A 14,898-nucleotide genomic window follows, 5' to 3' on the forward strand; every position below is an offset into this window, starting at 1 on the left:
CATTTCAGGATTACTTATATGACACCATAGCCTAACAGTGAGTGATTTCAACTCACAGCTGTCAGGACTGGTCTGCGTTGATTGTACTCCATTTTGGCTATCACATAGGAATGGAAAAAAATACCTGGGCCTTTTGATAAACAGAATGTATACTTGCACATTTCTAGAATATACTGCCTTAAAACATCGATTTATTACCTGAGTGGGCACACGTGGAGGTCAGAGGACAGGCTGCAGCAGTCAGGTCTCCTCTCTGATCACAGGGGACAGGAATGGCACTTAGGTCATCAGGCTTGGCAGCAGGCCGTCCCTGCACTGGCCCATTCAGTGGCTTTAAATGTACCGAGTTGTGGCCATGCAGGATTACACTGATACTATAGCTACTTAAAGCATAGTGAACAGTCCAGTTCCTCAGTCGCACTGGTTTCAAGTGGTCAGTGCAGGGTCTGCCACACAACAGCCCAGGATTCAAGCAGGGCTTTCCAGTACCTGTGGGAGAGTGTCTCAGTACATCTGTACTCATCCTATTTGAGGCCTGGGCCAGAACCCAAGATTATTTGCATTCACACCCAAGGGAAACCCTGCTTCAGGGTGGCCCAGGTGAAATCTGCCATCTCACAGCAGACATCCTGGAATTGGGGTGTGATATTCTGTAGAAGGGCTGGAACAGCTTATGCACGTCGTCACCCAGCAGATGAGGACTGTGGTAAATAATCAGCTTTATGTGCACTTGCCCACACCTCTTGTGGCTCCTTGGAGCTTTACAGGTCTGTGAATTAAGAGATTTCTGTCACCAAACCCTAAAACTGGAAATGATTTACAATGACATGATCACTTGAATTAGTTAAATCAGTCTACCACTGTCTGGGGTTCTCCCGGATAACACTGTGCTAAGTTGGCTGAGAGCGAGGAGAGGCTTTGCTTTGGAAGGCTTTGTCCGTGGTTGATGTTCACCTTGCCACAGCAACCATGGTGGGAGCAAATGACAGAGGAAGTCCCTTTTACCACCTGTCCAGGAATAAAAGGGAGAAGAGGACACTCCCTAGTGAACCAGAGACATCTCTGTAGGCCTCCCTCATCTCCCAGTTCACTCTTTCAGATTGTTGAGGCAGTGCTCTGACCAGTGTGTCTGCTGTGGAGACCATAGAGAGCGCATTGTGAAGTGTAATTCAGGCCTTCATTCCAGTACTTAAGACAACACTTGTTTTTTAAAACCCTTTTCTTTTTTTCCTTTCCTTTTTTTTTTTTTTTGTCACTAGATCTGGATTTATAATGAAGAACATGAATTGATTTTAAACAACCTCCTTTGCCTCGACATGTCAGAAACTCGCTCTTCAGACCCACCCCGACTCATGAAGTGCCATGGGTCAGGAGGATCTCAGCAGTGGACCTTTGGGGTGAGCAGCTTGCTATAAACATGGGCTTTAACTAGTCCTGATTCTTCTACATCTTTCCTGCATGCTGCAAGAATGTTTGTTTTCAAATAAAAGCAGGTCCTTTTTCCTTGCCTTTTTTCCCAGAAGAACAATCGGCTGTACCAAGTGTCTGTTGGACAGTGCCTGAGAGCGGTGGACCTGACGGGTCAGAAGGGCTCTGTTGCCATGGCAATATGTGACGGCTCTGCCTCCCAGCAGTGGCGCCTAGAAGGTTAAGATGGAGACAACGTAACTCACCAGGTTTTGTCACACCTGCCACAAATCATGGTGCTTTATGAAGGATGCTGCTGACCCCAACAGACAAGACCCCTGGTGGAAGGTGACCATCACAGGAGCAGAAGGTGCTTCACTGGGACTTGGGTTATTTCTGAGCTGCTGCTAAGGCATTCTTGTTTATCCAGGGAAAACAGAAAATAATTCTAAAAAGTTGGGTCTATTAGTACAAACCCAGGAAGCAGACATTTCTATTTATTTATGCTTCTCTTGGAGATGGAATGGTTTCTGTCTAATCAGGAACTTGTCACAGTTTCCTTTCATAGAGGACTTCATAGGAGATTTTTTTCTACTGTCATTTGTTTAATGTTCCTAATAGATTTTAAAACTAGTTGAATGCATATTACTTTTAGCTTCAGAAGGTATCATGTATATTTCAGAGGCATTTAACTATTATAAATTATTTTGATGACTTAATAGGCTGTCTACATTAAATAAAGGATCTTTTTGATCATTTGACTAGGATTTATGCCTATGCCATCTTCTGTGGTCTGGATGACCTGGAAATATGATGGGAAATACTTCATGAATGGGCTGATAGCCCATTAAGCTAGACGGCAGTTGCTAACTTCAGGAAGTGGCAGTTCCTTAGCTTGCCTGGGTGAATTTGGATACAACAGTTTGCCTGTTAAACTCTCTTCTAAGTAGAAGTATCTCAGCTATATAAAGAATTCATAAAAGTCTGCAAATACTCAAGCATGAAAATACAAGGTGATTCCCCCTGCCCCAGATTTCTATTTCTTAGGTATAATCTCATACTGCAGAAGCTTGGTGATGTTATCTTAAAGCACAAAGCCATTTAAACCAAGTATTTTACCTGTCAGACTTCAAAGACTAGGAAGCAAAAGGCTGTGAGTGAATTTAAACCCAGTAAGAGCAATGACCACATCAAATCCTGTTACCTAAGGTTTCCTTTAGAAGGTTAGACTGGATAAGAATGCAAGACCTACAATGCAGGCTACCTACAAGAAGCTCACTATAAAAATGAACAGAAGGGCAGACATTATAGTGAATGAACTTTATCCACCCATCTGATAGTAGCTGTTAACATGAGGTAGAGTAGATTTCTACTAGGGGTAGGAAGAGAGTTCTTTCCCTATGACAAAAACGAAGTAATCCCAAACACTTATACAGCTAATAGCTTCTAAATACATGCTGCCCCAAACTAGAAACTTGTCAAGTATATCTCTCTACAGTTACAGTGAGACATTTCAGCATGCCTTCCAAAACCTGATAGACACACAGGACACTGACACCTTGACAATACATGGTACTGCTAACACCAGCACTCATGTTCTCATGTACATGTGACCCAGATGTCAGGTAGACATAGTCCAAGGTGTCAGATAAAAATCAACTATAATACCTTCAAATAGTTTGAAACTGATTCACTTTGTCTTTGTGGGTCAAAGACAAAATTAAAATGTTGTTTTAAAATGTCCAAAGATGAAAACAGCAGAATGTGTATGCTACCAAATTACTTGGAAATTTTATAAGTACTAGTCACCTGTAATAGAAATTAAGTTCTTAGGGAATCCTACCTTAGACGGAAAAAAAGTAAATTGAAGCTCAAGGCAGAAGTAAATATGAACTGTCAGAAGAGAAATGAAATAGGAGCCAACAGAAGAAAAACTTGAGGCATCAGCAAGAATGGTGACCAGCCCAGTGAAGAGAAACTCATTTGTTGGGGCCATAGCAGAGTACAGCTCTGGAGAGGCAGGCAGTCTTAGAAACCAGACTATTCCTTGCTCTTCAGCCAAGGGACTCCAACTGTCCACCCAGAAGGCCGCTTCAGACGTTCACAGCAGCTTTTATTTATTGCCCAAACTGGAAAAAAGTGGCAAAAACAGTTTGGTAGGATATGCTAAAAGCTCAACAAAAACAGTTTTGTAGGATATGCTAAAAGCTCAACAAAAACAGTTTGGTAGGATATGATAAACGCTCAACAAAAACTATGGAGAGCTGCTCTGAGAATGAAGACGAGAGGGCTAGATGGAACACTGGCCTGTCGCCGACTCTCAGCGGGGAGAACAGTACAGCACGTCTACCAAAGGGCTTCGTGACACGCTCAGAAAAATTCGGAAAACCACTTACGGGCCCCAAGGCCTTGAGGTTCCCCGACATCTGATCGCTTCCTGATTCTTGCTCTGAGGCCGTTTCTTTGAGGCACACGCTTAATGAGTGCCATCGTAAAGATGACTTGAATTTGAGATGAGGTTGTACATCTCGGCATGTTTATCTGTTTAGAATTCTGGACCCCCGGGCTATTTGTTGCTTTGGACAAGGTACCAACCATTACCTCTGATGGTACAATTTTAATCTGCACAAAAGTGTTGGTGGGAGGATGGGGAGAGCTAGAAGTGGAAGGAAAATTCCTCAAAGTACATTGATAGGTAACCTCATTTGATGTGAAAGTGATCTTGTGCAAAAGGAAAGGATATTGTACTATCTCATATAGTCAACTTAGGAGCCTTATGCTCAGGACCCTACCCAGGGCAGTCCAGCAAGAAGACAAGCATGGACTTGGGAAATGAAGCAAAAGTATCTTCATTTGCAGAATATGACCAAATATGCAGAAAAAATCTTAGAAAGTCTCCAAAAATACTCCACAGACTATTCCTGGACACAGTGATCCATGACTTGTCAATCTCACAGAAGCAGAAATGCATACCCATGCATTTTGCATTTGCAAATTAAGTATTCAGGCCAGACAGCATGGTGGTGCAGAGGCAGGTGGATCTCTGTGAGTTCACCACCAGCCTGTCTACATAGTTTCAGGCTAGCCAGGGTTATATAATGACACCCCCCCACCCCCCCCACCCCCCGCAAAAACAAACCAACCAACCAAATATATAGTATTCAATGCATTACTTGATATAACCAACACATTATAGAATGGGCTTACTCTGTTCAGGGATTTTGCCCAAATGTAGCCTGACGTGGTATTTAGATGAGGCTAACTGCCTTTAAAAGGCTAGGTGTATTAAATGCACTTTCAAGAGGGCTTATCCGGACATGGCTCCATCGTCAGTCAAAGAGCATCTGCACGTTAGAGACTTTATGTAAGCCACAAAAAAAAGGGGAGCTTAAGTGTGTGCTGTACATATGTGCTGTGGCTGCAGTTGGCAACAGCACTAAAAGTATGGGACACAGAACAGACTAAGGCTAATATGGCATGTTCTAGGGGTGCAAAGCTCTTCATCAAAGCTCCAGATGGCCTTTTTAGGTGAGAAAATAATTTGAAAAGACAGAATTCTGGAGGACTTATACCAATTCAAGATCACTGTGCTACTGACTTAAGGGCAAGGAACCGACTATAAGAAAAAACAGGCCAGTGTGGCTAAGTGACTTACAGTCAAGGAGCCAGTTCAATGCCTGAAGGAAACTGAAAGTCTACACTTGCTCCAGGGCTTCCCCCTCTACCTTCCATACACTGAGAAGACACACACTCACCTGCCATTTACATGAGTCCTGGGACTGAACACTAGGCCTCATGCCTGCATGTCAAGCACTTTACCTGCTGAACCATCTCCCTAACTCCAAATCTGCACATTTTACTAGAAGAACTGCCTATATCTGAACAAAACTGAACCTTAATTCTCTCCATCCTTGACAGAACACAAATTTATTTCAGAACAGATACAGATCTGAACAAACCATGAAAAATAAAGCTTTTGGAGAAAAATGCGGAGTATCTTCAAGATTTCAGTGTAGGCAAAGACTTGCCAAACAACACACTAACCTTAAAATATTAACACAATGGGACTTAATCAGAATTAAGCACCTGTTCAAGACAGAATGAGAAAATGAAAAAGCCTGAGACTTGTATTCCGTCTCCAGTGTTTTACAATGCACAAAAGAACTGATTGAACACTTAAGGTGGGAGGGGTGTATACACACAGTTAATCCTATGAAAAGTTGCTCAATGTCACAGCCATTGATGAAATGCAATCCAACCACATCAGATGCCATTTTACATGCATTAACGTAAATGGAAATACATGGAAATGTGAGATGTGGAGATGGGTGGAGACGGCAACAAAGGCTGCAGAGTATGTCTTACTTAGGCCTCCTCACCAATACCCACAGGAGCCAGAGCAACTAGTACATAATGTGACAAGACAAACCAGCTCATTAAAGGAAAGAATTTGACAAGCAGTTAACTTCTTCACTGAGTACACTGGTGGAGCCATTCCCCTTATGGCTAGAATGTAAGACAGATTGAGCTCTCACAGTCTTAAATTTTCTACCACCTTCCAAGTAACATCAGGCTAGACTAGGGCCTCCTACACACGGAGTCCAAACCACAGCAGGCAGAAGCTCTCTTCAGACTCGGTCATGGGGACTGAAGGACAGCATTCCTGAGAGAGAAGCCCTCATGTCATCCAGAATTCGTCCTGGAGCCTAGGAGCAGATTGGTAGGGTTACTTTGAAGAAAACAAGTCTTGGTATGTATGAGGCTTCCTTCCATGGGGCCACTGAGTGTGAGCACATTGCCAGCCTCCTGTGTGTCAATCTTGGAAGCAATGCTTGGTAAATGGTCACCATACTGGGGTGATTTGTAAGAGCAGAAAGGAGAAAGCAGAGGAGAGCTAGGGATGGTGTGTGTGTGGGGACTGAATGGCTTGGGAGTTTGTGATTCCAAGAGGAATTTAAGACTGTGCAGTTGGTAAAGGGTCCATCGAGGAAAAGGAAGCAGGGTACTTACTTTATTTTTGTGGCTAGAATGAAACTGGGTTGGAAGAATTCTCTAGAAAGCAGCGTTCAAAACGTGAGCCCTGTTCTTCAGAACAGAGAAACTTCAAAACCCAAACCAAGAGCACTGCATAAGGAGATGCAGACACCTGTATAGCCAGCCACTCTAGGGAGACCTCTGCACACCACATACAAGCTTAACAATCAAGACTAGACAGCAGACAGGGCTGGCAATAGACCAGAGGACTAGAGGAGGAAGTCAGGTTCCATTTCATTAGGGAAATCTCAAGGCACCTTTAGTAGTGACAGGTGACATTTTTCAGCATGGTAGTAGGCTCCCCCATCCATGGCAGGCCACTGGCTTGGGTATCCAGAGCATACAGAAAGAAGCAATGTTAGTCTGCTCAGCTGGTAGGGAACCACTCTGCTTGGCATCTGTCTGGGGTCCTTGGTATGCAGCAAAAACTTTTAGTTTGTTGGATGAGGGGGGCTCAACTCAGGAAAGCAGGGTGGTCCATAAACAAGGGTTAGAGACAAGTTTAAAGGAACAGTGGTCAACACAGTCACTTAGTATAAGGAACTGAAGAACGTAAAGTGAAACTGTTTTTGTTATAGAGACAGCTCTGTGATGCTGGGCCCACTGTGCCCCAAAACGTTTGCATTCGGTACATGGTGCCAAGTGTGTAGCCAAAGAATTACAAGTAGCTGATGCACTTGACCAGCCTGGGCCAGCATGGAGCTGAGGTCTTGAGACTGCACCTGTGACTTAGGACTCACCGTGAGGGTTCAGAGTTGGAACCCAAGTGGCCATGGAGAACACCAGTGCTGCCCAGTGGCCCGATGCTGCCACTGTACAGTCTTCTGCAGTCTCCTACACACACCCTTTCCTATTCTCACCGCCCCTGGGACAGTGTCCAGGTGACTAATCTGATGGTTAAGACTGTCTTGATGAGGCTGTGAGGTGCCAGCATCACTCTAATAAACACAAAGGCATGTCCTTTCCTCAGAAACCTGATGTTCAATGTGTTTGTAGGCAGAAAGGAGAGATGGCATCAAGCTCTGAACCCACCAGATAGGAAAAGAGGGGGCAACTGGGAATTTGGATTCTTAGTAGCATCTTCATTCCTGAGAGATGGTCTTCTTTATGTACATATGGCCTACACTGGCCTTAAACTCACAATCCCCATGCTTCACGTGGGATTTAAGGCATGTACCACGATATCTGCCTCTTAGTAGCTACATTAAGTTAAATATTAAGTCCATTCATTATGATAGGTCTCTACTACACAGAGTAAAACCTAAAAGTAGCTTGAAGAAAATGAAACAAAACCAAAAGCTGTCTGGGTGCCTAGCACACACCTGCAATCCTGACTTCTCAGGAGACTGAGGAGGAGGGGGTGATGGCTGCTTGAGCTTGGGCAGCACAGTGAGATGAGACTTCATCTCCGAGACACACCCATAAACAAATAAGAAAGAACAGGCTTTAAACAAGCCAATAAGCATGAAAAGTAATTTTTAATCTGCTGTGCTGTGCATCTAACACAAGTTCTCTTCCTTATTTGACCAAGAGAGGGGAGGAGCCCACAGCCAGGAGCATGGCTAAAATTACATCTCATCATCTAGACTCTAGCAATTCTGACAGACAGCAGCAGAACCCAACTCCAAACGTGACCACAGCCCACACAGCACACAAGGCAGATTCTATAGATGTAAAATATTTTATTTGTAAATGGTGATCTTCTAAATCTGTGTCCACAAATTCCAAAACCCATAACACTCTGTATACTTCAAAAAATTCAATTTTTGCCAACATTAGATACTATTATACAGAACAGAAAACAACGAAAACCCGGTAGGACAAATACTGGTAGGATGTCAGAATATTGTACAAGAGAAGAAAAATATTCAAGAAACAAATTTCATACAGCTATTTGTCAAGAGAAAAATATATACAATTGATTTATTCTGTAAGATAAAAATACATCATGCCATATACATTACAAGCTGAGAGCCGCGTCACTGAATGTACGCACAGCTCACAGTCCACTCAAATTGTGCACACAAAAACTTCATTTTATACTTAGCCTGTGAAGTGTCAGTACCAGAATTTTAAGTACAAAATAAAAAGCTAACCTGGTTCAAATGCTGATTAAGTTTCTACAAGCAAACACAAAACAGTGTGTTTTTTTTTTTATTAAAGAAATGTAAACAAACAGTTCATACAAACACATTTTTAAAATTACATCTTCGAAAAACCCTATTGCCGGAGTCCTGCAGCTGGGAGCATAATCACATCTCTCTCTCACTCTCGCTCTCTTTTTTTTCTTTTTCAAATTTTTATGTTAAATAGAAGGCTAAGGAGTTGGGTTAGGTCCCTGCTACATGACTCTATTATGTTTACATAATTCTGTGTGGTCGGAAACAAAGTTCTAATCAAAACTACTTTTGCTGAAGAAAAAAATTCAGCCTCCATTTGGGTGTGTGTTTAAGCCGTTATTCACAGTTATCACAAATTGTAAGCACAAAAAAACCTGACTGAAGAAGTAGGGATGCAACAATATAATATGAAACATTAGTTTAAATCACCAACAGCTATAAAAGTTGTAGTTGTAGCACACGCGCTGCTCTGTCAGAAGTTAGGTGTAGAAAACAAGCACTAAGAGACAGTTTCCAAAAAGCCCAGACACACCAGGGCAGAATTTTGGTTATTACATAATTATAATGGCATATTTAATAACACAAAATTATATTGTAACATCCCTACCACGGTTATAAGCACCCGAGCTGCTGCAGCGCCTGGTAGCATTTGGTCAATAACTATTTTTATACTGTTTTTCTCAAAATATTTACATATTTGTACAAAGTAACAGGGTTTGTTAGTTCTGCAGGTAACAGCAGCAGCTTGGCTTTCTTCTAACTTTTATTTAAAAATAGCTTCATTCACTTATTCAATAATAAATACAAAAAGTTTCTCTTATTTTACAGAAATCAAAAACTACAATAAACTGACTCATGGAATCAAGTATTCAAATGTATTTAGTGCAAGTTATTATCCCTTAGCTCTATCCCTAAGGAAGTCATCTCAGTACATTCCTTGATCAGTGGTGTCCACTTAGTTAAACTCAGGGCCTGCCCCTGTCAGTAAGGCGTGGCCAGCACTCTGGACAGCCCCCTTCGCTGGTGATTTCAGTCTTACATTCATAGGAAGGCCCCCACCCTGGGGCAGGGCAGCCGCCGGCTCTTTGCCCCAGTAAAAGTTTCTCCTTAGTGAGACTAACAAAACAAAACAAAACAAAACCCACCCACAAGGAAACAAAAGGAGGGAAAGAAAAGAAAAAGAAAAAAAAAGTGCTGGACCATTCTGTGACTCTGCTGACCTCAGTGCACAGCAAGGCAGCCTTGGCTGGCTTCCTCCGTGCTGTGCTTCCTTCAGACAAAGGCCGAGGAAACAGAGCTTCCAGAAGCTGTTTTTCAAAACGTCAAAAAACAAAAATATCTTTCTGTCTGTAAAATCCAATGAAGTGTTGAGTCGCCTCTTCCTAGGGACGAGCCGCCCGCTGAGATAGCAAGGAATGCATTCAGTTCATCCATTTCCGGCAATTCACCGCTCCACAGTGACATGGAATCTTGTGCTGGTCATCTTCAAAGTCAAACTTATAATCATAGCAGAGCTGCCCATGGCAAAGACACTGTGTGAGACAAGGTAGTGCCCACTTCCATCTCCCTCATATTTCAAAACCAGCAAGCAAAACAAACATAAGCCAAAGCAAGACTGAGTTTGTTGAGGTCCCATGGAACCTTGCAGGAGGGTGGGGTGGGGTACCACAAAGGAAGTTGAGCTAGAAGTGCCATACATCAACAGGAAGTAGATTTGTGGGATATGCTGAGTTTCTATGTCTTCTCATAGTGTTCTCTCCACCACTTTGGACAAGAGGAGGACCAATACTCCCTCAAACCATAGAAGGCTCTCCTACTTTGGATAGAGATGAACTTGTCCTTGTCAACATCATGGCTTTCCCCTTTTCCTCATGTGGATGGAAGCCTCTGAAGAAGCCACCTCTACTTGAAGGTCCTACAGACTTACTAGCTGACTAGAATTTGCCACTATGGAGAGAAGGAACATTGCAGAGCTACCATAAAAATGATCTGGGGCTATGTCCAATCCCCTTCATTGCCTTTACTACCAACATCTGTACCTGGTCTAACATCTTTGTGACTATGACATAACAGTTTAGAATGTGAATGTTAACTTCCACCATCCCAAACCTATCTTCAGATAGCATCTAAAACCTACCAACACCTCATGTCTCACCAATTAATGCACTGATTGAGTATTTTCTTTTGTTCTGCGATGACAAAGTCAATGCCATCTTTTCCACAGTGGAACACGATGGAGTTCAGGGTATCCTGAATCTGTTTTCCAACCATGGGCACTTGTATTTGGCTCAGGATAAGCTAGTGTTCCCCTCAGAGAAAGAGCTGTTTTGGATCAACATTCAAAGTCTATAGAATTCTTACTCAAATTCCAGGCCAACCAACTGGGTGGGAAGCAGTATGACTCCCACCAAATAAGCTTTATACCCTTGCCTCCTCCATCCCATAAAGCCATAAAGCCAAGTGAGGGGCAAGGCACAGTAAATCTCTTGGGTCTTTCCTAACTCAGACATCAGACATTATCTGGAAGACAAGATAGGAAGGAAGAAAATTGCACCTGCAGAGCAGCTGTCCTGAGAAAAGAAGCTATCCCTTTTCTTAGGTGTTTTCTGAGTTCTTCCCCCCATGGAAGGAGACGATATATCTCCATTTTACGGAAAACAGGCTTGGCAAAGCTAGAGGGTGTGTACAAGATGACACAAAGAGGAGAGTCACTAGGCTGGGTTCTGCAAGGCCTGTCCTAGAGCGGTGCGTCCTGGGTCCTGGCACCAGGATGTTCTTACACACTTGTTACTGTGAACTGAACAGTGAGCCTTAACCTAGCATGTTAATTTAAAAAGCACATTCTAAAAGGACCAAGTAAATAGGTGTGATCTTATGCTCTGCCCACAGAAGACTGGGGCTTCATCACAGTGAACACATCTAGGTTTCCCAACACTGCAGTCTTTTCAAGAGCTTTGCCATGAACACCAATTCCAGACTTAGGGCACTAGATTCAAGGTGCTGATGCCATGCGTGAAAGCCAGAGTTGGGAAATGTAAACGAGGCAATTAATACTAACAATAATCTTAGATGGAAAGCTAGCCCAAAGTCACCTCTGAGATACTAGAAACAAACGTCAAGTCTTACATGAAACATTTTAAAGAAAGAAAACACAAAACACTCACATTACATATATGATGTGAAATTTTCTAAGTGTGCACATGAACAGTCAGGAACATGTGGTTCCCTAAACTTGTGCATACAGCCCTTCCAATAATACATCATGTGCATTATCAAATCCATGCAACTGCCTGAGGTGGCAATTCCATGTCTTAGATGTCAAATTAGTGGCAGGCATCATCTTGAGAGGGGCATGTCAGACTGTTCAGATTAGGGGACAAAGGAGGATCCTAAGACATGTGGTGCTATGTGGTGGGTTTAAGAACTCACATGGAAGAAGCTGGCATTTGAATGCTTAAAGTGAGATGAACAGATGGCAAAACTCAGGGTAAGGGGCATATTTCTAAGAATAATGTGATAGGAACCCCAGAGCCATGAACTGCTACATCCTGGAACAGACAATAGGTAGATTCCCTCTCCACCACTCCTTACCTCTTCTCCTTTCTGGATTCTCCTGTTGGAGCTGATAATAATCTTGTGTCCTCTCTCAAAGGTCACTACTTCAGCCACACAGTTAGGGGCACATGAATGGTTAATATACCTGCAGGACAAATCAGAAAACTGAACATGATTAACAATGAGGAAGGAGCTTTCCCCTCTAAAGGAAACTAATGACATTTCTATTGATGTGTTAACAAAGCAAGTGTTGAAGACCTCCACTCAATCCACTGCACAGCCCCAGTGGGGACAGTCCTACCCAAGAAAGCCCTCTGGACCAATGGTCCTCCTGCCTCACCTTGCAGGCCCTCCTGTGAGTGTTGCATCGATCACGTGGTCATTGTCCATGCGGAACATGTACACGCCTCGGTTCTAAAGAGAAGGCAGGCAGTCATCAGTGTGATCTGAAGCATCTTCACTTCGCACTCATAGTCTGTGCTGAAAGCACCCTGGTCACATTCCTGTGGACCCCACCAAACACAGCTGATGCATTTATGATGGGTCAGTGTGAACATCAGATGGAGTGTTTGTAAAGCTGGGGGTATTAATCTACAGTTACATATGGGCAAGTAACCCCAACTACAAAAGATGATGGTGAAGGGAAGAGACGAGAGCTATGTAAGAGTCTGCAGCTATGGCTTCTGTTCACAACTGAACACACATGGCAGTGCTCTTCAAATGTCTGTCTGTGGTCAGTTTATACAGTACCTGGGACTCATAAAGCTTCTCTTTCCTGTTTGCAACTTCATTTCGAATAATTGTTCCAATGTACTCAATGACCATGGTGTGTTTTTCAATGTCTCTAGCAGCATACAGGCCCAGTCCCTAAATGGAAGGAAAAAAGGATTATACACATTCCAATAGATTCAACAGACCTTTATTCTCTTCCTAAAAATGTACTGCACTTGGAGTCTTATCCAAAGCCATATTTAAGATTTCACCTACATTCAAGTGAGGGCCACTGACTGTATTGTTCTCTGAAATTTAAAAATCTGACAATCAGCCAGGCAGTGGTGGTGCACGCCTTTAATCCCAGCACTTGGGAGGCAGAGGCAGGCAGATCTTGGTGAGTTCGAGGCCAGCCTGGTCTACAGAGCGAGCTCCAGGACAGCCAGAACTGCTACACAGAGAAACCCTGTCTTGAAAAACAAAACAAAACCTGACAATCCTACTCCTTTCAACTTTACATCATTACATTGTTCTTGTGTCTTTTTTAAAAAACTGTCGTCAGGCATGGATAGCAGGCTAACTATCTTTGAATGATCAAGCTCCCACAGAAGGGTAACTTAGGAAGCCTCTCTGTTCTGCCTTCCACTCTGGAAAGACACAGCAGAAAGGACCTCACTGGATGTGGCCCCTCAGCACTGGTCATCCCCACCACCAGTACAGTGAGCCAAGTAAACGATAGTTGACAAGCTGCCCACTCGCAACATCCTACACCAGCAACACCGAGGGGATGAAGACACATCTGTAAATGCTACTGTGGACTGGCTGGCTGCATTTTCCACTAGGCTTGCTAAGTTACCATCCACCAGGTAAACTAGTGCCTTCTGTATGAAGTTAGCCCAAAGAAACTCCATAGAATAATTACATTCAATAGAACAGGAAGCAGGAAAACTATAAAGGATTATGAATATTACAAAGTAGTTTATATTTGACTCTCAGTTTCCTAGAAATAATGGAATAAGGTAAAACAGAAAACATTACTTTGCTCTAATTACCATGCAAGATAGAGAAATGTACAGGATACTGCCCCCTAACCTCACTATTAGGGTTTGAACCTGGGGCTTCATGGGTGCTAGAAAGGCAGTGAAATACATTTCTAGCTCTTTATAAGTGTTTTGAAAAAGGATCTCACTAAGTTGTCCAGGTAGTCCTTGAACTTCAGGTCCTCCTGCCTCCGAGTGGCTGGGATGACAGAAAATCTGAACTGCCTAACACACTGGAGCCTTATTTGGCAGTTCCTACCGTCTAGGCCAGTGCCTGGTAAATCTTGTAGTGCACTGTTGTAGAAGTGGTAGCAAAGAAAGCTGTGGGAAAATATTACACTTAAAAAATATGTATTCATAGATAATCTGCATTTTCTCCCCAATTTCGGTTCCTGCTTTTGATTCTGACCAGGGAAGAAACTATGGGAAAAAAAGAAGAGAAATTGTGGAGATCAAGTCCTGCTCATGGCATCTGCCAGGCTCCTCAATGGAGCACACAGGAAGGAGTTGGCAAGTCAATAGATATCTACATGTCACAGACTTGTCTTTAAAAAAGAAACCCACTTATGCAGTATAAATGGTTCCAGGTGTGACTCCGATGTGAACCAGAATATAGAAAGAATGTGGGTGCAGATCAATATTGTTGGGATCAGCATAATCAAACAGTCCAAACTGATTCCTGTTCTGAGAACCTAAGGTAAAGTAGTAGTAGTGGTTGCAAGATCAAGTTTAGCACAGCAGGTTGTATACTAAATGGCATTACAATAAGAGGCTATACAATGAAAAGAAGTTAAAAAAAATTGAGTTTTTTTTTTTTTTGTAATGATAAACTAGGAGAATACAACCTATGGTGCGTGTACAGAAAAGATATAAACTTGTACGGTGTCTGTATATAAAACAAAAAAACCTTTGTAAGAAAAAAGATACTAGAGTTTCTAGTGGGTATAAGATATTTAATATGGGGAAACATCTAACACTGCAAGGTGGTACAAACTGAAAGGGACAAAGGTGATGAAACATGGAATTCTCAA

The 14,898-nt window shown here is 42.7% G+C and overlaps 2 protein-coding genes across 13 annotated transcripts in view; one reads left to right on the forward strand and one right to left on the reverse strand.

Moving 5' to 3' along the window:
• Galnt11 (polypeptide N-acetylgalactosaminyltransferase 11) overlaps positions 1 to 14,898 on the forward strand; it is a 49,624-nt gene that overhangs the window by 29,040 nt on the left and 5,686 nt on the right. For 7 of the 9 annotated variants that reach the window (XM_059257760.1, XM_059257759.1, XM_059257767.1 and 4 more), the window contains 2 exons: positions 1,260 to 1,397; positions 1,521 to 2,174. In XM_059257760.1, coding sequence (XP_059113743.1) covers positions 1,260 to 1,397; positions 1,521 to 1,652 — 270 coding nt within the window. In that variant the 3' untranslated portion in view covers positions 1,653 to 2,174. Of the gene's footprint in view, positions 1 to 1,259; positions 1,398 to 1,520; positions 2,175 to 14,898 lie in introns of those variants that run through there. The other 2 variants (XR_009378229.1, XM_059257766.1) reach the window with 2 other exon arrangements.
• Positions 8,104 to 14,898, reverse strand: part of Kmt2c (lysine methyltransferase 2C) — a 235,888-nt gene continuing 229,093 nt past the window's right edge. For all 4 annotated transcript variants that reach the window (XM_059257756.1, XM_059257757.1, XM_059257755.1 and 1 more), the window contains exons 57-60: positions 12,867 to 12,983; positions 12,457 to 12,530; positions 12,153 to 12,261; positions 8,104 to 10,075 (exon numbers count right to left, since the gene is read on the reverse strand). In XM_059257756.1, coding sequence (XP_059113739.1) covers positions 9,983 to 10,075; positions 12,153 to 12,261; positions 12,457 to 12,530; positions 12,867 to 12,983 — 393 coding nt within the window. In that variant the 3' untranslated portion in view covers positions 8,104 to 9,982. The remainder of the gene's footprint in view (positions 10,076 to 12,152; positions 12,262 to 12,456; positions 12,531 to 12,866; positions 12,984 to 14,898) is intronic.

The sequence above is a fragment of the Peromyscus eremicus genome, chromosome 3 (genome assembly GCF_949786415.1).
Source record: "Peromyscus eremicus chromosome 3, PerEre_H2_v1, whole genome shotgun sequence".
In the NCBI taxonomy this organism is placed as follows: Eukaryota; Metazoa; Chordata; class Mammalia; order Rodentia; family Cricetidae; genus Peromyscus; species Peromyscus eremicus.